Genomic DNA, 20,476 nt, shown 5'->3' with positions numbered 1-20,476 from the left:
ATCACTACTTTGGAACAACCTAGCAGCATCCATTGCTGAGGTTCAGTCTTGGACAACCTTTAAGAGTGGGACATCCTATTTCAGTTACGAATCATCACCAACTGATTGGCTTGAGCTAAGCCAGCGGGATTTCGCCATGGATGTTGAGTTGGTCTAGTTTGATAATTGCAATTTTGATAAGTATCTGGAAAGACTCCTTCTCCTTTTCATATCTGTACATACTATTTGCATCCCATATCATATCCGTGTCTGTTTGTATGTTTACTATATTTTTGTTTTTACTTCTGTCTTTTTCTTTCAAACCGTTATTAAAGACAGTCGAACGTACAGATAAATATGTAAACTTATTAGTCCAAGATTGCAGGAAACTTAGAGTACCATTTTACAAGTTTATAATGAAAGGCATGAAAGTTGTATATTTCCTGTAATGGGTGGTGGTCGGCGTCGAGTAAAACTCAACGTTTTGCGTAAGTTCAATACTAGTTAAGAGAGATCACTGCGTATGGTTCTAATGTGTTGGGTTGACGTATGTAATAGTTGTATTTAACCGATATGACGATAACGATGAAAAATATATATCAATGCATGTAAAAATAACAAATTGTAAAAATAATCTTCCATCAAATTTGTATTACTATAATTAAAACGACCAATAGAAACATTTTGTTGGTATAATATTACCATTTATTATCAAACTTACAACAAAAATAAAATGAACCCAATATAATTGCGGTACTATTTTAAACAGGAAGTCGGAAGGATTCTACTTCCTGTGTGTTGCAAGGCACGCAAATGGTTCCAAATTTAACTGTCAACTTTGTATAAATGTAGAAAAGATCACATTATTAAGCTTTCAACTTCGCTGTAAGGTCAAAATCATTTTACATTTAAATTCCTTCATTAACATGTGCCATGCTCAATTATATTTCTAGACCGTAGTATTAACGAACACACATAATTCGTGTAAAAGTTAGACCATTCATGCTCAGACTTGTCTGGTGAATGTAATCACTAAAAATTCACTTGCAGAACATCTATTCAAGTATATGCTTTTAAGCTACATGAATTTATGAATGATATGTGCTTTAAGTCTACATTTGATGTATAATGTTGATGAAAAATTATGTTATTTGTATGACATTTTAAACAAAAATAAAGGTATATATTTTTATTTGTAACAAGGTTTTGGTGTAAGATTTTATTTAGTTATACAATCTGTCTGTTCAATATCCATAGGAGCTGGAAGAATAAAACAACATGTTTGCAAAACCACAGTCGAAAAAGGCATCCACAGTCACAAAGCACAAGGTAACTATTATTAGTGTCATTCATTAAAGTTGTCCTGTTAGCGCATTGGTAAGCGCACTTGCTTCTTACTTAGGCAACCGGGTTCCATTTCTGGCCTGGACACATGTGAGTTTGGTTTGTGGTGACCAATCCGGACAAGCAGGTTTCCTCCGGGTACTTCAGTTTCCCCCTCAACATGTGACCACACTCTTGCATAAAATTGTTGCAGTGAGAGTGATTAATATATGTTGTAATACAGTACACGCAACAAGTTGGACCCACTTTCCGTTTCTCTCCGCGGATTTTCGCTATCGCGGCAAACACAATGAATAAATCGACTGTCCGCGTTCCTCAGACCCACTTTCCGTTTCCCTCCGCGGATTTTCGTTATCGCGGCAAACACAATGAATTAATCGACAGTCGGCGTTCCTCGGAGTTTGAATTTAATGCCTTCGGAGGGTGATCAGTCAACGATTTACGAACGCGGCGTTCCTTGGAGGGGTAAACTCCGCAAAACTCTGCGGACACTTGATAAGAATCTACGCTAAAGTTTCCAAATATGACGGTTCCAGTACATTGTTATTATTCTTTTTCTTCTGCCCGTTAAAGCATAAAGTTAGCTTACCACAAGAATGCAGTCGTATTTCACTATTTGCACATGCATCTTATAAACATGTTTTTGCTAATGACTGAATACATTGATAAACACATTTCACTCGAAAAAGGCTAGGTTACTTATTCCACATTTTCAGTGGTCAAACACACTTTCAACGTTCACAGCGCATGGTTGAAGGCCCTGTTTTTTTTTGTGGAAAATTCCCTTCAACGTCATAGCTATTTTTAACCACCTATAATAAATAGTATATTCTACACTGTATTTATCAAGTGCGTGACGTCAGAGGTCATGGTTCAGAATCGTGTAAAATGTTGGCTGTTTTATGATGCAATACAATAAGAGGCAATACATCAATGATTCAATGTTTATTATTAACAAGTTAAGACAATATTCAATATGCGCTTACGGAAACAAATACAAATTAAATGCTGTTAAGAATCTTTTACAATTAACAATGTACATAAGCATAAACAAATAACTTCTGAACAAAAATGATTTCATGCTTATCTGATTAGACATGGTGTTCCGCAGCGGGGTCATAAAATCGGACAATTTCCAACACTATTGTTCATATTAAACTCCGAGGTAAACCAGCTACTCGGAGTAACTCTGGAGATTTTAGCGAGGGAAACAGTTTTACCCTCAGAGGATATCCGCGATCATCGACTTTATCCCTCAGAGTGATTGAGGAAAGTGGGTCTAACTCGTTGAGTGTACTGTAACTTGTTTCACAATCGTTGTAATATAAATAAGTTTAAACTAATTCATTAATGTTATTGAATGACACTTTAATTAAGAAGAAAATATTAGCGCATTTCAATCTGGCATTAAAGTTAAAACACACATTTGGAAGACATGATTGTTCAATTGCCAATTTTCAGTTTTGTTTGTCTGTTTATTAAATAATAAATTTAGGGACAACAGATTTGATAATATCTGTATAATAATTTATATTTTTTTCTGCAGGGTTTGGCAAAGCCTAAAGCTGTAAGTGTCAAGTCAGGTGTAAAAGGACCACAACAAAGTAAAAGGTATAATGCATGTTCATGTTATATTTCATATTTCAATATGATACTAATCAATTATCTAGCAGTATAATAATAATAATAATAATAATAGTAATAATAATAGAAGCTTTATTTACCGAAGGTTAGACATTTACACATATGAAAACATATTCTAATTTTCAATATGGCCTTCAAAGTAAAGAAACAAAAGAAAAAGCATTATTCTAAAAAATAAGTCACCTGTCAATGTTAAAACTAGAAAGATACATTTACATACAAGACTATATACATTCTGTTCGTAAATGCATTCATACTGACGCATTAACTGACAAGCAATCAAGGACATGACTATAAATTAAACATAAATATGTTAAAGAAAATGTTAAACCTGATCATTTAATCAGTTATTGACGACTTTGGTTGTAAATAATTGTGTGTTCCTTTACTATATTGGATCATTGTTTTTATCCTTATAATATGTTATGAAACAGGCCACAGCAAGATGCAGCAAGGTGTGCCAAATCTGGTAAGCCTCCGCCACGACCTGAGCCAAGCTATTCTCTGTACTCAACAGACTCAGAAGATCAGGTGACAGTTGCCTTCAATGAAATGGAGACATGTGAGAAAATCCTCACACATCTGAAAAATAAGCAAAAAGGTTTGACTTAAAATTGTCTGTATTGGGTTTGGTAAATTAAAATGATCAATTTGAATGTCTTTAGGAAAATTTAAAGGATAAGATCATAACATTCTATTGAAGGTTTTTTTTTTGGAATAAGAAAGTTGTTGTTCTCTAGTCTGTTATAGCAAGTAAACTGTTATTGAATATGAATGATCACTCTGATTTTCATCTATGGTACCATTTATATTATGAAAAAATTCATATGAATACTATTATAAACACTTGTCTAGAATTGTCTTTTTACATCATTTGCAGTAAGACCTAATCTATGACCATAACAATATAGTCAATATTTATGTTGAAATATAAAGATAATACTTACATGTAGCTTAAATTGTTTACAAATTACAGGAGGCACAAAGACAAAACCAAAGACTAAAAAGAAAATGAAGGAGCTTGAGAGTAATCCAAAGGCGTTGAATGAAAACCCTCCACTGACAGCTATTGTACCAGGTAAGATATGGAATTTTTCTTCTTATAATATGAATGCAGAGAAGGGCATTTTCTTTGTTTTATAAATGAAGGGAAGGGCATTATCCTCATTTTATAAATGCGCGGAAGGGCATTTTAGCTGTTTCATGAATAAAGGGAAGGGCATATGCATGGAAAGGTAATTTTTGCTGTTTTGTGATAAAGGGAATGGCATTATCTTTGTTTTATAAGTGCACTGAAGATCATTTCCTTGTTTTATGAATAAACAGAAGGGAATTATCTTTGTTTTATTTATGCAGGGAATTACATAACCCTTGTTTTATAAATGAAGGGAAGGGAATTATCCTCATTTTATAAATGCGTGGAAGAGCATTTTCACTGTTTTATGAATAAAGCGAAAGACATTTTCGCTATTTTATGATTGAAAGAAAGGGCATCTTGGCTGTTTTATAAATGTATAATGAATAAACTGAAGGGCATTATCTTTGTTTTTTTATATGCAGGGAAATACATTACCCTTGTTTTATAAATGCACGGAAAGGCATTTTTCTTGTTTTATGAAAGTCTTAGGACATTATCTTTGTTTTATAAATGAACCAAAGAGCATTTTCCTTGTTTTATGAAAAAAGCGAGGGTATTACCTTTGTTTTGCAAATGCATGGAAGTGCATTTCCTTGTTTTATGACAATGCCCTCCTTCATTTATTAAACAAGAAAAATGCACTTTTAGACAATGTTGGAATTTCCAATTTTATTCCAAATGATCCATTCTGCCAAATCCGGCCCCAATTTCTCGAAACTTCTTAAGTCCTTTATAACAGGATTAAGCTAATCTCACTATTTTTGTTGTTCTATAAAATGTGTTATATTTACTTCTTCAAGAATTTTTAGAAATTATGTAGGAAAAATCTGTATGATTAACAGAATAAACCATTTTTCATTTATCAAAATCCATTTTCAGTATGTATTTTGGCTAATTGAAATAAGCGACTTAAGCCTGTTAAGCTTAAGAAGTTTCGAGAAATTGGGGCCAGATATGCCCCTGCCCAAATCCCATAAGTGTTTGAAAAAATCACTGGTCAGTGCTGTTTTACATGTAGGTTATATCCGTGACTGTTTCAGGTATCTCTTCTCTCTATGGAACACCTTTCCCATATGGGGCCGCACATTTTCTGCGACAACTACAACCGCATGATTACGCAAGCAGCCCGATTTTTAATTCCCGCCTTGCATCATCCACCCCAGATCCAGACAGGCTTCCCAGTGACCTGGAGGACTGCAAGCTTCCAAATGCTTCAGAGTCAAATATTCCACAAGATGTGCCAGAGCGTGACATTTCCACTGTGTCTTCTGTTCCTCCGAATTTTAACCATCTTCAAAATATGGCTGACATGGTTGAGATTTATAAACAGTTGGAGATTAAAAAAGCTCAACAGATTCAAGCTGCAGTGGCAAAGGAAACAATAGAAAAACTAAATGCCATGGATATTGAGGCAGCTGCTGAAGCAGGGATTTCTGTTGTTAAAGGTCACAGTATGGAAGGTCAGAGGTCAAGTCAAGGTCAGATAAATCAAGGTCAAAGTCAACCCAAAGGTCAATTTGGGGGTCACAATATGTCTCAAGGTCAAAACTCAGAGAAAGTTCAAGCATTTCAACAAGATAGAGTTGAAGTTCATTCAAAGGTCAATGGGGCAGGTCAAGGTCGAGATAATGGATGTGCAGAGATTCCAGGGAGGGAATCAGATGGATTTGTTGGCACTGAGAGTTTAGGGTTCACTCTCCACCCAGGTGATTCATTATTCCGTCCAGTTGCTCCAGGGGGTAGTGACCACAATCTTGATTCTGACATGAGAGGGGGAAGCAGCCTGGCTGCGTTTCAACCATATATTTCTGGAGACTCTGGTGAATTCTTACCTCCACAGCACTGGGTTCTGAATTATAGATCACCTGTGAAGAATAAGGGACCCACGCAGATGACTGAAGGTGGTCCAAATATGCAAGTTGCAGATGATCATCAAAATGTTGGGGCTGAAGTTCCAACTTCTGGGAGGACTGAAAAATCTGATGCAAGTGGAGGTACTGATTATGTGACACTCCCAAGACCAGAGGTCAAAGGTCAGACACCAGGGTCAAGGCCAAATGAGGTGAACAAGGGATCTAGTGTTGTTTATGCAAAGCAGAATGGTTTGTTTCAGATACACCAGCAAGTGAGGGATACTAACTCCAGTGCCACAACCAGTGGGGGGAAATCTGATGAAAGTGATTTGACCTTGAACAATAGTAAAGGGCAAAGTTCATTAGATGAGGTTCCAGAGAGGGATATGCCAAGACACAATGAAAAAGCTAAAACTAGTCCAAGCAAACCTATTGTGCCAAGTTTGTCATCCAAAGAAGGGACATTTAGAATTGATGGACAGAAAAATGACTCTCAGAATCTTTCCAGATTAGCAACTTTAACACCTAGAAGTCAGAATATGTCATCTAACAGTGGATCTAGCAGTCTTGGTGGAAAAATAGTTTTCATTCCAAATGATTCAAATACCCCCACAGTGATTGGTCACGTTCCTGGGATCCCACTTATAACTGCTTCAAACCAGCCAATCAGCTTGCCTGCTACATTGCAACCTCAGTCAGCAAGCATGCTTTCTTCAGCCAATGGCCTGCAAGGAATTTCAAATTCCCAGAATGCAGCACAAAGGTCACAAGATGTAACAGGTTCTGTGTATATCAGCCACAAGAATGCAAATGTGATCGCTGCTGGGGATATTGGAGTGAGAAAACTAAGATATCTGCTAAAGGAACTGAAAGAATGTAACAAAGTCACAAGTAAGTTAAACCTCTTTTCCAATTGTTTCATACATACATTATTGGTCATTAGTTTTAAAAAAATGTTCCATAAGATATCAATGCATATTGTCTACTGAAAGTTGAACAGGCCTATCAGACTTCTTAAACTTGCAATATGCATAAGGCTCTTTTGGCTATGAAAATGCAGCAATTCTTTATCTTCAGTCATGTCACATATTGTACATGTAAACTATGTTTGATAACACAAACACAGTGTACAACTGCTTTTCCTAGCTACAGGTATACATGCTAAACTCCAGTCTTAACTCGTTTAACTAGCTATCTGTTCTGTCCAGTATAAGTTGGGTATGAGCTCTAGAGATTCAAATTGGTGGCAATATAATAAAATTCCAAATTCTCAGTCTGCGATCGCTATAACAAGAGGTAAGGAAAACAATAAATCAAAATAGCTTGCTTTCCATTGTAAGGGCTGTGACTTTCTAACAACTTGAATGATAAATATGTAATTAACTCATCAAGAGTCAATGTTACTATATTTTAATGTCAATAAAATGTACATGGATGATTCATTTCATTATGAAAAACAAATCCTGAACTTAGAGCTGACTTTCATAGAAATATGACTTTCATAGAAATATGACTTTCATAAGGCTTGGAATTGTCATAGCCTTAGTGTTGGTGATGACAATTCCATAGTTCAACCTATGGTCAACTCCAACACCTATTTAAGACATGAACACATTTTTTAAACATATGTCAGTCACAAGGGATTAAAGCAAAAAGGTTCTAAGTAAAATTAAATAAACAAGCAGATAGAACCTACATGTATAAACGTTCACCCATCTGACAACAATCTCACAATAAACTGTTTTACACATGTGTAGAGAACCCATAAGTTTGGCTTAAATATATGTCATGGAGTTATATAAATATTCCTTAGAAAAATGGATAAGTGTCGGCAACCACTTGCAGTGCTTCTGTTTATAACATACATTTGAATTCTTTAGAGGATGTTGAAGTGAACAGACTGGTCTCGGATGTCGAGGACACGATTAACTCCATCCCGCAATTGGCCTTGACCTTTAACCTCCAGACTGAGATTGACCTTGCACTTCAACCCCTGCGCAGTGAGAATAGCCAGCTTAGAAGGTAACTACTTAATAGGTATAAAAGTTAAGCCAACTTTGAAGTTAATACTTAAATAATAACTAAATGAAAATAATCAATGGAATTTAACACCATTGCCATTGACCTTAATTAAATAGTTGGCCTTGACCTTTCACTCCTGCATAGTGAGAAAGGCCAGGTCTTAAGGTTAAGTAACATGTAAATATTGAAATTAAGAGGTGAATTACAAACAATTTTGATAAAAGTTTATTTGATATGACATGAAATTGCGATATTTAGAGAGGTTGCGAAATACTTTGTGTACCAGTTTGTGTAACTAAGTCTACAAGTTTTTTATAAGGCTTTATATAAAAAAAATATTGTCATCATTGGAAAATAAAACAATCTCTGTATGAATCTAAGGATTTTAAACTACATATTAAAACACACACTTACCAACTTTCTAGGCCTTATTATCCTCCGCCGACTGGAAGGTTTCGGGAGGGGGGGGATATTGTTTTGGCATTGTCTGTCCGTCCATCATTCTGTCCATCCTTCCGTCATTCCATCGGTCTGTCCGTCCGGTACCATATCTTGGTAGGCATTGATCAGAAAACGTTCAAACTTGGTCAGAATGTTCCCCTTGATCAAATCTCGACTACTTGTAAAAGTGGATCATATGGGTCAAAAACAAGGTCAATATGTAAAATCTTACAAAAAAGATTGGGAACACACTAGAGGCAATCTAATATTCATGAAACTTAATCAGACTGTTTTCCTTGATTGTCATTAAATAGTTCGAAACTGGGTCACATGGGGTCAAAAACTAGGTCACTAGGTCATATCTTACAGAAATCTTAGGAACACTCTAGAGGCAATACATCTGCTCTAATTTCCATGAAACTTAATCAGAATGTTTGCCTTGATGCAATCTTGGAATAGTTTGAAACTAGTAGGTCATGTGGGGTCAAAAATGAGGTCACTGGGTCAAATCTTAAAAAAAACGTTGTGGACACTCTAGAGGCTATATTTTTTGCAATAAATCTGAACCAATCTTCATGAAACTTGATCAGAGTGTTTGCCTTGATGAAATCTAAGATTAGTTTGGTACTGGGTAACATGGAGTCATAAACTAAGTTTCTTGGTCAATTCTAAATGCTACATTATATACAATATTTTTTTTATTTCAAACAGTTGGAATCAAACTCAAACTTGTATATAATTATTTCTCCAACAATTGATTTCCATTCCTTGACTTAGCCCAATCAGGTGGGGGATATCAATTCAATGAATTTGCTTATTATCTTTATAATTCATGTATATTATTCACTTAAGACCATAGGGTTTATAGGTCCATGACTTGAGTAAGGATTAAAAAATATATATATATATATTTCAGGAAGTTCAGAATTCTGAACCAGCAGATGAAAGATAAAGACATTGAAAATGAACCGAAGGATATCAACTTTGAAAGTGAGTATAATTATTAGTTAAGATTGTAGTTAATAAGCAAATTTGAAAATAGATAAAATAGAAAATATAGTTATCATATTTATTATGCTTTACGGTGATTTAAGTAGATAAGTAGATCCAAACATTTAACTATGCTAGACATGCTTATCTTGCCCACGGGCAAAGATAAAACAAGTACCCGTATGGAACTTCTTTTAATGGTCATGACATTGTAATTACCTCCCTTGTTGAAGACTGTCGTCTGTAGCATCATTGAAACCTTGTCTTGTGGTTATATTTAGAAGGCTCATATTTAGCCTGTTCGTATATATTGCCCCAGGCATAAATAAATCACACAGTTGGACATCGAATATCTTAAATTTCGTACACTATTTCAGTGCTGCACCTGCAGACAAACAATGACAATCTACAAAAAATAATCTCAGAGGAACTGGATATTAAAACTCTTTTTAAATACTTTTTCAGTGCTACACCTGCAGACAAGCAATGACAATCTACAAAAAATTATCCGAGAGGAACGGGATATTAAAACTCGTCTGGCAGCCGAGGTGCAGTATCTTTATCAGGAAATACACAAGATGAAAACAGAGAAATCCAGGCTTATTGCTAGTACGAGCGAAAAGGTGAACTGTTATAAAATGAGAGTCTTATCATGGTGTTGTATTCAAAATGGTATTTTTATTAGGGATGCAAACGAATGGCAAAATTGATATTCGAATATTCGGTAATTCTTTCGAACAAATTTCGAATATTCGATTACCAAAATACATCTTTTAAAAGTTGTAGTAAACTTTTATAATATTCTCTAAAGTAATAGCCGGGGCATTTTAGCTTTTCTTTGTCGTAATAACTACGCGTGGCGGACCCTGAATTACACCAAATGAGCCTCTGAAATTCTTCATTTCAGAAAGACAAAAAGTCATACTTTATCAACAGAGAAAAATGAACAAAAACCTTTAAATTAATATTCCTCTGCCTTCATATTTGTGAACCTAGATGGATTTTTGGTCAAATGGCGTTATGTGCCAATGGAGAGTCTCCGTAGGATGAGCAGCCTCGTTCTGGGATTGACCTATAATATATAAACTACGGAAAAACTAATCCAACTTGGGAACTAGTCTATTTTAGATTTTCTTAATTGGTAGAAGCAATTTACCTAAAATAATTGGAATTTTTTTCTGTCACTTGTCGTTTTCTGTCACTCCCCGTGTTTTTACAATAAGCCAGTAATTGTAAAAACACGGGGACTTTTTATAGTACCCGACGATATGTCCCTAAATGACACATGACGCGTGTTTAGTGTATTGTCATCACATTCACACCTCTGGCATTATGGGACAATCATTGTTTAAACAAGACAAACGAATCTTAAATACAACAACATAGTTGTAGGCAAAATATTTATTATTATTATTATTCAACAAAAAAAACATCGAATATTCGAATACCGATTTTGACATTCGAATACCAAACGTTTGATCGAATATTCGAATATTCGTTTGCATCCCTAATTTTTATATTAAAGCTGCACAGTCACAGACTGTTATGACATTTAAAAATAAAATCTTAGAATCAGCTCATTTTGGCATCATTGCCTTTATTTCAGTTATATTAGATAAATCACAATAGAACAAATGTCAGTTTATTTAGAAACTGCCAAATATTTCATTTTTCTTAAAGTGTAAGTAATGCTTAAAGACCTACAATTTCAATTTTCGAACATTAATATTATAGACTGTGGTCTGCTCTTTTGTCAGCAGTTTTATATCACTGGTTTCCAGATATATGCACAAAAATTAGCTCATTCCAAGACAAAAAAAATAAATGAGTTGTCAAAGAGGTCAATGTGTGAGAATGCAGCTTTGAATTTAAGACAAGTGTTATGTCATACCCCTTGGAAAATTACTCATTTTACTGTTCACTCAAATTACCTATTTAGTATTATAGTAACATTAAATTAAGAACAATATTGCATAACACCCATGTGTTCCTAAAAACGGATATATGTTGTATGTATACATCTAACTTTCAGTTAAAATTGGCAGAAGTGAAGTTATATATAAAAGTTATTTATTCCAATTTTCCTGGAATTTAAAGATTTTTTTTGTTCTGTAATTTTTAAATTTACTTTCAGGAGACAGATCAGCTAAAACTACGTCAAGAAATGACCATGGAAGCTCAGAAAGTTAAACATGACCTTGACCTTCTAAAGCAAGGTCATGATGCAACAGTGGCCAGCCTAGAGGCATTAGAGAAAGAAAACCACATCCTACAGATAACGTTACAGCAGAGAGATATTGAGATAGATAGACAGCAGGAAATTGTAGAGTAAGTTGGTTTAATTTGTATGACCTTGACCTAACAAAGCAATAATAAAGCAATGCAACTATGACCCTACTTAAGGTCATGCAAAAAGATTATCTTACTCTTAGATAATATTACAACAGAAGGATGAGGAGATTGATTGGCAGAAGAAATTGTAAAGTTGGTTTAGTTTTAGCTTGACCTTGGTACTTTAATCAAAGTCATGATGCAATTATGAAATTATGAGCTGCCTTGATACTTATGTGATGAAATAGCAAGACAGTAAGAAATGGTGAATAACTGTTAATAGGTCTGTAGTTCATTTCAAGTTAAATATGACCTTGACCTAATAAAGGAAGGTCACAATGCAACTGTGACCCTCCTTGATGTTATACAAAAAAAACAAACACATTCTACGGTTGACATTACAGCAGTGGGATAATGAGATGGCTAGACAGCAGGAAATTGTTGAATAAACAAGTATGGTTTAGTTTTTATACCTGTGACCAAAGTAATGCACCAGTCAATTGTAACCACGCCCCCCCCCCCCCAGGTCCGGGGGGATAGCCGGGGAAATGGGCCGTGTTTTTACCTTTCAGGTGGCCCCGCAGTGCCGGGTGAATGAGGTGGTTTTGTCTTCGCTTTAAATATAGCGGGGAATGGGCCTTACCTAGGGTCCCTGGGGTGAGGGGTTATTTGGCGGGGATTTTACCATCTGTTCGTCCCCGCAGGGCGGGGATTTTAGCCGGGGTTGGTTGGAACAAAAGTCAAAGTCCCCGCTATTCCCCGGATCTGGGGGGGCCATGGTTACAATTGACTGGTGCATAAGCAAGGTCACAATGCAAATTTGATCCTACTTGGTCTTACAAAAAGAAAACCACATTGTCCAGATAACATTGCAACAGATGTATGATGAGGTAATTAAGACTGCAGGAAATTATATCTATAACCTTGACCTAGTAAATGAAAAAATGTCACTAGTCAAGAGTGGCCCTTATTGAGGTCATACAAAAGTAAACAGCATTCTACAGATTATAAATTACAACATTACAAATGTGGAACAATGTTTTATGACCTTGACCTAATAAAGCAATGTCACAATGCAAATACCGGTATTTCCAATCTTGAGGTCATACAAAAAGAAGATAATATTTAACAATATTACATTTCTGCAGATGGATAATGAGATTTCCAGACAGCAGGAAATTGTTCTTTTTTATGACCTTGACCAAATAGAAATAAATAAAGCAATGTCACCAAGCAAATGTGACTGAAATTAGGTCATACAAAAAAGGAGATGATATTTTACAATTTCCATTACTGCAGATGGATGGTGTGAATGCCAGACAGCAGGAAATTGTAGAGATGGTTTGGTGTAGCTTTTGTGACTTTTATCTTAATAAATCACAGATTGGCAGCTCTCATGAGAACAAGACAACCACATTCTATCAATATCTTGAACATCAGACAAATAATAAACGCTAGACAGTCCGAAATTGTAAATAGATTTATAAGCTTATTGGGTTACTCATAGTTACTCAAGAACTGAAGAATTAATGTATCGCCATAACAAAAATTATTAACTGATTTATCTGTCTGTTTCTCTAAAGAAAAATAAGTTGCAGTATTGTCATAGCCTTGGTGTCATTGTTTCAGCACTGCGTCATGTTAAAACTTTAAACCTTGGCCATAACTGAAGAATAGCTTGAGATATTACTTGGTACACATGTTGCCAGAGACAATTCACATGTCATAATGTCAGCATTTATTCCACTTTCAAGGTACAGTTGGCAAGGCCCAATGATAGGGGAAAAATGACGTCTTTTTGGCAAATGGGGAAAATACTACAATGATTTATATAATGTTCAACTAGCTTTCAAACCCATCATTCAACAAACCACGAAGGCTATTATTTTTTTTTATTTATGTTATAAATTGTATTCCAGAACAATGAAGGCCAGCATATCCGACCTTCTACAGGAGTTAGACCAGAGCCAAGCCCATGATCGGGCCTGGGACCATAACCAGAGCTATGGGCTCAACAGGTTACTGAAAATTGTAGAGGAGGATCGAGGGTCTAGGTACATTTTGCTTGTCCACTTTTTATAGTAAAAAAAGAGCAAAGCTATCTCCATATACGTGTTTGCATTCAAAAAGTTGAACATTGACCATCATCACTTAAACAATGTTAAATGACTTGCAATGAAAAATAGTACACATGTTTCAAGTGCCCGTGGTGCCAATACAAAATATGTAGCAATACCCAATATTCTTTTTTGGCTCATTTGCTTTTTGAAGAAAAAAAAAGATATTTCATAGCTTCAGGGCCATTGTTGATGGAGCTGTTGTTGCTGAAGCCTTAACTAAAAAAATGTTCCAAGATATTGAAATGAAACTAGGTACACATGCGTCAGACTTTGTTCAAACTGTGGTCAGAATGTTCCCCTTGATGCAATCTTGGTCAACTTTAAAAATGGATCACATGGGGTCAAAGACTAGGTCATAAGGTTAAATCTTAGAGAAATTTTTGGTAAAAACAGAGGCAATATATCCACTCGAATCTTATATTTTTGCAATATTTCTGGTCCAATGGTCAAGAAACCTAATCAGAATGTTTGCCTTGATGAAATCTTTTTTTTTGAAACTGGGTATTATAGGGTCAAAAACTAGGTTTCCAGGTCAAAGATGCAAACAAAGTCATATCTCATATCCAATGTTCAAATGAGTATATCACTCTGCAGCCGTATTGCATGTTTTGGTTGGAATATTTAACCAACACATGATTGACATTCCATCTTCTTTGCCTTATCCTGGAATATCAATTCAAAGAATTCGCTTGTTATTCAATTGTTTGAATCAGACAATTGGATTAAGATTGCGTCATCTTTGAAGAGAAAAATCGTAGGAATGAGAATCAGACACTCTTACAGACTGGTTTCATTATGGACATTTTATTTCTTTGAACTATTGAATTTGTTATAAAGATAATAAGAGTACATCAAAATAGACATGAAAGTAATTGTTTTAAACATAATGGCTAGAAAATGAGACATCTATAACATATCTGTTCCAAAACGAGGGACAGTATCAGGTTTAATTTTTAATTGCAATTTTTGTGACTTTAATCTACAAATCATGACAAAATTCCTTGATTTTGCAAGAGTTATAAGTTCAAACTAGCAATTCTGCAACAAGTAATTTGCGTGGGTTTCTTGGCAGTTTAAATTGAACCTAGCCAGAGTTACTAGTATTATGATTTAAAAGGGCAATTTTTATGTAAGGTTGTAGTATTGGATTAAAATTGTGACTTTTGTGATCAAAAAATTTCAGCCTAGCCAAATTGTGATTTTTTTTCACTGAACATTTGTCGTAAAATCCTTTATAACTTATAAATGAACCAAGTATATTTTTCAGGGCATCGAGCGAAAGATATCCTCAAAGGCAAGCTAGAAAACTGTCTCGTACTCCAGAGCGAAACCCTCCAACTCAAACCCTGGATCATCGCTCCCAACCCAGAGAAAGGCAGATGCTAGATTTTGACTCTAGTGGAAACACTACCTCATCAACTGCTAGACTTACAAAATCAGCGTTGGCCGATCATAATCGAAAAAATCGGCCATTGAGGCTTGGGCTGGACGGTCGACAGGGACCAGCTTCAGAATCAGAATTAGATACATTGGTGGAAATGCGGACACAGAGACATATTGGTGAGAAATTCAGTCAAGGGGCAGCCGGTGGTTTTGGTGAGCGAAGAAGAAGAAATAGTTCTTCCCCTGTAAGATTAAGAGGTGAAATACCAGCAAATTATAGAAATTATCAGGTTGATAAGTCTCCTGTTAGAGGCAATATTGGAAATAATAGGGACGCTGGGGGTGTTATGAGGAATTTTGATAGAGAAACATTTCCCAGGCAAAGGGAAAGAACTATTGGTCAAGAGAGTGATGATGAGCTAGAGTTCTCTCCCTCCAGGAGAAAGGAAGTGGGAGTGGATAAATCTCCTTTAAGAAGAGCAGGGAGGTTTGAAGAGTTTTCACCTCAAAGGGGAAGAACTGCAGATAGAATTAATTCTCGGTTTGATACAAATCAACCAGGTGAAACCGAAGTCAGTGTAGAACAGTCAAGATACAGTATAACTGATTATTTTAAGAAATACCATCCAAAAGACTCGACAGTGAGGCCGAAGGACAGTTTGACTTCAAATTCTCGCCCTCCAATGGGAAGAACAATGCGTGAATTTCCGTCAAGACTACAATCTCAGTTTAGAACCTCAAGTGAAATTGATGATAGAACTGCGAAATCTTCCGATACCAATGTTGCTAGAGCAAATAAAAAACTTAACATGTTTAATGGACATGCTGACCACACAATTAGCGCAATTCATGATGATGATGATAATGTGTCGTCCGTTTCTATGTCGTCTGTGACCACGGCAAATACAGTAGATGAGAATAAATTCAGGCACGGAATCGCAACTCTTGATGCTAACATTGCTCGCTTGCAGCAAGCACTGCAGAAAACAAAGTCTATGCTCAGTTAAGCATTAATGGGAACTTTAAGTCTGACATATACCATATTCAAGTTAAGATATGTAATTGTATGATGTATTTGTGTCATGATGTCATGATTAATTTGCAATTGCTCAATTAACAGCATTTGGAAAAAAAATCTCAGAAATATTCTAAAGATATATACCCCAAATTATATTATGAACAAGATTTTATGTGCCTAGAAAGGAGCGGTTGTTTTACGTCTATTTTGAATTAAAAAATATAAATATATAAAAAATATTTTCAAGGACTTGAAATTGTTTGTACATTATATACCTCAATAATAAACGTAAGGTTGTTTCAATCTTGCAAGGATTTTAATTCTTTCAAATTTAAGAGTCAAGATTCCAAAATTTTATGGTAATAACAAATATTAACAATTAAACATTAAAATGATACCATGAATCACCTCGTGAACACCGAAAGTAAATATTTCACTGATGGCAAAGCCATTCGTGCAATATTATAGCTTTTGGTGCTTCTTGTTGAATATACTGCTTTCTTTAACACACAGAAACAAACAATTATTCACTATCAAATAAACTGGAAGCATGATCTTTCTTATCACTGTCGACAGGCATCCCAAAGGCCCAAAGAAATTATTTGAAGTCAACTGACTGTCACGACAAACAAAAATCAACTGAAATAAAGTAAATTTTTCCCCAAGCAATTCCATTAGCGCGACAGAACAGCCAATCAAAATCCTAATCAATGAAAATGAAAAACTACGATTATATTTACTACAAAACTGGAAGATCCGAAGTGAAACTTGATTGAAAAACCGGAAGAAGCAAATGAAATTAGATATATAGTATAATTGATTATTTATATACATGTATAAATTATGCCAATGAAGAACATTTTCCGTTTCACCTATCAAATCAGCTTTCAAATTAGTAAAAATACACAAGGAAATTACATACTCTGAGTAGTTTAATAATTCCTTTTACTGCAAGATTTATTGAAAATTTTGGCATTAAATTAACAGTGACATTTTCAACTTCAAAGCCCTCACCTTTGGAAGTTTTCTGCTAAAGCTATTGTACTGAAAATGACTTACTTTCAGAAGTTTAAGCCCATTTTTATGAATAAATAAACATCCAAACTCCCTTTAAAATGGATGGTCTGAAATGTTGACTGTTGTGTTTGAAATATCATGTTAATTACCAGTCAATTTGCGTATCAATGGGCCGATTGTTCAGAACTTTCTTAAAGTTAACGATGTTGTTTATGCCATGGTTGTTAATTTTCAAATTGTAAAAGCTATGTAACTTTAAAGGATACGCTTGTTGTCTGCTGTAGTTCTAACAATATTTGAAAGAATTGTTTCAGCTGAACTTGTTAATATTTAAATATGCGAGAATGTCAGCAAACAGTTTATGTTTTAAAGTTAACAAGATGACATTAATCACGTTGATAACTCTAACAAGGTTCTAGACAAGGCATTATGTTTCCATTGCTGTAATTAAATTACAAGTTTACCTCATGAATGGTCCACTTTACTTGTTATTTTCTTAGAAATGTGTTGAAATATGAGCAAATAAATATAGACATTTTCTAAGAACATTTAGTTTCGTCTATATCGGTATAAAATTTTCCATTTTACGGCTTGAATTACATGCTAAGACTTGAAATGACAGATATTTACATTCCCTGTGTAATGAAGCAGTTTGACTAGTCTTATTATATGGTTATTATGTACCTAATTATATGTTATTTTCTGACAAATCACAAAATGGGCTAGGTTTCTAGGACTTATTTCTTGGAAACTTTCAATATTTATTTCATTTCTTTCAATAATTGCTATTGAGTTTATATTCGAGGACATGACCCTTCCGTAAATTGTGACACAGCACCTGAGAATTCTCAATTTTTTAGGATTTTTAGTCTTAAAAGAAAATTGACAGATTTGTTTTTTGTGTTATACTTACACAGTCGTTTCCATTTTGAATAGAAGATATTCTTTTGTATCAGCTGTTTTTTTCTTATATATGCACATCAAAAATTTCATATGTTTTAAGATTTGTTAGTTTCAGGACATACTTTATTATATGTAATAAATGTTACAATACCTTTTTTTTCTAGCTAATAACATTACTACATCTAGTTGTTTTATATTTTATGCCAGCTCAAGGTCACGTCAAAGCTATTTCGTTAACATAATTCCTGTGACTATTGGAATTGAAAAAATAAAAATATGTAGGGGCAATGGTGGACAGTAGCCATTGTTCTATTGATAATATATTGTAAGAATTGTTTTGGTAAAAAATGTGCTCATTTTACAATTGATTGTCTTAAAGACTTAAATTGTGAATTTCCCATAAATTATATAGATCTATATCTGTGATATTTTGTACAGAAAATAATTATATTACGATATTGTGTATTTACAATTTTTAATGTATTTCAATTAGGAAAAATAAATGTTTTCAAAAAAAGTACAGTGTTTGTCTATGCATTGTTTGTTTTTTCCCCTTGAATTTATGATTATTAAAACTGCACTCTCACAGATATACAATTTTTACAACTTTTTTATTTTTTGTCCTGGATAGAGCAAATTTTTGCGTAAATATCTGCAAACAAAAAATTAGATGGGGATTTTAATATTTCCGTTGAAAAAATAATGTTTTATGGCTTTAATAAAGCGTTCTAACGGTTTAAGAAAAATGCATAAAACGTTATTTTTTTAATTTAAATATAAAAATCTGCAATCTGCTTCTTTGTCAGCAGTCTTATATAACTGGTTTCTTTGGATTTTCACAAAAATTGGCTCGTTCCTAGACAAAAAATAAAAAAGCCAAAAACATTCAATCTGTGGGGGTGCAGCTTTAAGATCTGCCCTAATGGCTTGACCCCGCTATGATGCCATCACAACTTAGTTTTGTGAAATGCTATATTGAAAGACATGAGATAGAAATGACTTCAATTACCAGTTGCTTCTACATATTAATAATTAACAGGGTTATAAAGAAACTGTGAAGTACAATGAGATACTGGTGTGATACCCAAGCTCTTTTCAAAAAGATTCCTTGCAGGTCTTTCAAAGCTGCACCCTCATAGATTTACCGTTTTGACAACTTCTTTATTTTTTGTAATGGAATGAGCCAATTTTTGCATAATGTCTGAAAACCAGTGATATAAGACTGCTGACAAAAGATCAGATCGCAGGTTTTAATATTCACTTTTAAATATTGATGTTTATGCCGAAATAGTCATTTTTAGCTCCACCATTTCAAGAATAAGGAGACCTATCCTAGTCAACCGAGCGTCGGCGTCGGCATAACCACTTATGTTAAAGTTTTTGTAAGAGTTTGTGTACCACCTCAAATATTTTCAAAGTCCATTGACATATGGCTTTGAAACTTTGCACACTTGTTCACCATCATGCCCCCAACCTGTACACAGGAGGATGTAACTCTATCAAGCATTTTGACAAAATTATGCCCCTTTTTTTACTTAGAATTGACGTTAAAGTTTGCATACCACCTCAAATATTTTCAAAGTCCATTAACATCTGGCTTTGAAACTTTGCACACTTGTTCACCATCATGCCCCCAACCTGTACACAGGAGGAGGTCACTGTATCAAGCATTTGACAGATTTATGCCCCTTTTTTGACTTAGAATTTATGTTAATGTTTGTGTACTACCTCAAATATTTTCAAAGTCCATTGACATCTGGCTTTGAAACTTCGCACCCTTGTTCACCATCATGCCCCCAACCTGTACACAGGAGGTGGTCACTGTATCAAGCATTTTGACAGAATTATGCCCCTTTTTCTACTTAGAATTTATGTTAAAGTTTGCATACCACCTCAAATATTTTCCAATTCAATTGTCATCTGGTTTTGAAACTTTGCACACTTGTTCACCATCATGCCCCCAACATGTACACAGGAGGAGGCTCTATCAAGCCTTTTGACAGAATTATTCCCCTTTTTCGACTTAGAATTTATGTTAAAGTTTGTGTACCACTTCAGATAATTTCAAAGTCCATCGATGTATGGCTTTGAAACTTTGCACACTTGTTCACAATCATAATCTCAACCTGTGTACAGGAGGAGGTTACTGTATCAAGCTTTATACAAATATTATGCCTCTTTTTTTACTTAGAACTTACGTCAAAGTTTGCGTACTACCTCAGATATTTTCAAAGTCCATTGACATATGCCTTTCAAACTTTGCACACTTGTTCACCATCATGATCCGAACCTG

At 34.7% G+C, this 20,476-nt stretch overlaps 1 protein-coding gene across 2 annotated transcripts; it reads left to right on the top strand.

The window, feature by feature from the left end:
- Positions 1-781: 781 nt before the first annotated feature.
- Positions 782-18,677, top strand: LOC128239757 (uncharacterized). 2 transcript variants are annotated; one of them, XM_052956177.1, is made up of 12 exons: positions 782-869; positions 1,237-1,308; positions 2,870-2,934; positions 3,402-3,568; positions 3,944-4,045; positions 5,146-6,849; positions 7,839-7,980; positions 9,338-9,411; positions 9,877-10,034; positions 11,546-11,739; positions 13,662-13,796; positions 15,130-18,677. In XM_052956177.1, exons 2-12 carry the CDS (start codon positions 1,258-1,260, stop codon positions 16,250-16,252), a joined length of 3,915 nt encoding a protein of 1,304 aa, XP_052812137.1. In that variant the 5' UTR covers positions 782-869; positions 1,237-1,257; the 3' UTR covers positions 16,253-18,677. The 2 variants fall into 2 exon arrangements, with proteins under 2 accessions (XP_052812137.1, XP_052812138.1); XM_052956178.1 differs by having other exon boundaries at positions 784-864.
- The last annotated feature ends 1,799 nt before the right edge of the window (positions 18,678-20,476 follow it).

This window comes from Mya arenaria, chromosome 7 (genome assembly GCF_026914265.1).
Source record: "Mya arenaria isolate MELC-2E11 chromosome 7, ASM2691426v1".
NCBI classification, from domain to species: domain Eukaryota; kingdom Metazoa; phylum Mollusca; class Bivalvia; order Myida; family Myidae; genus Mya; species Mya arenaria.
The sequence above is the reverse complement of the archived record's forward strand: the minus strand, read 5'-3'. Positions and strand labels throughout refer to the sequence as shown.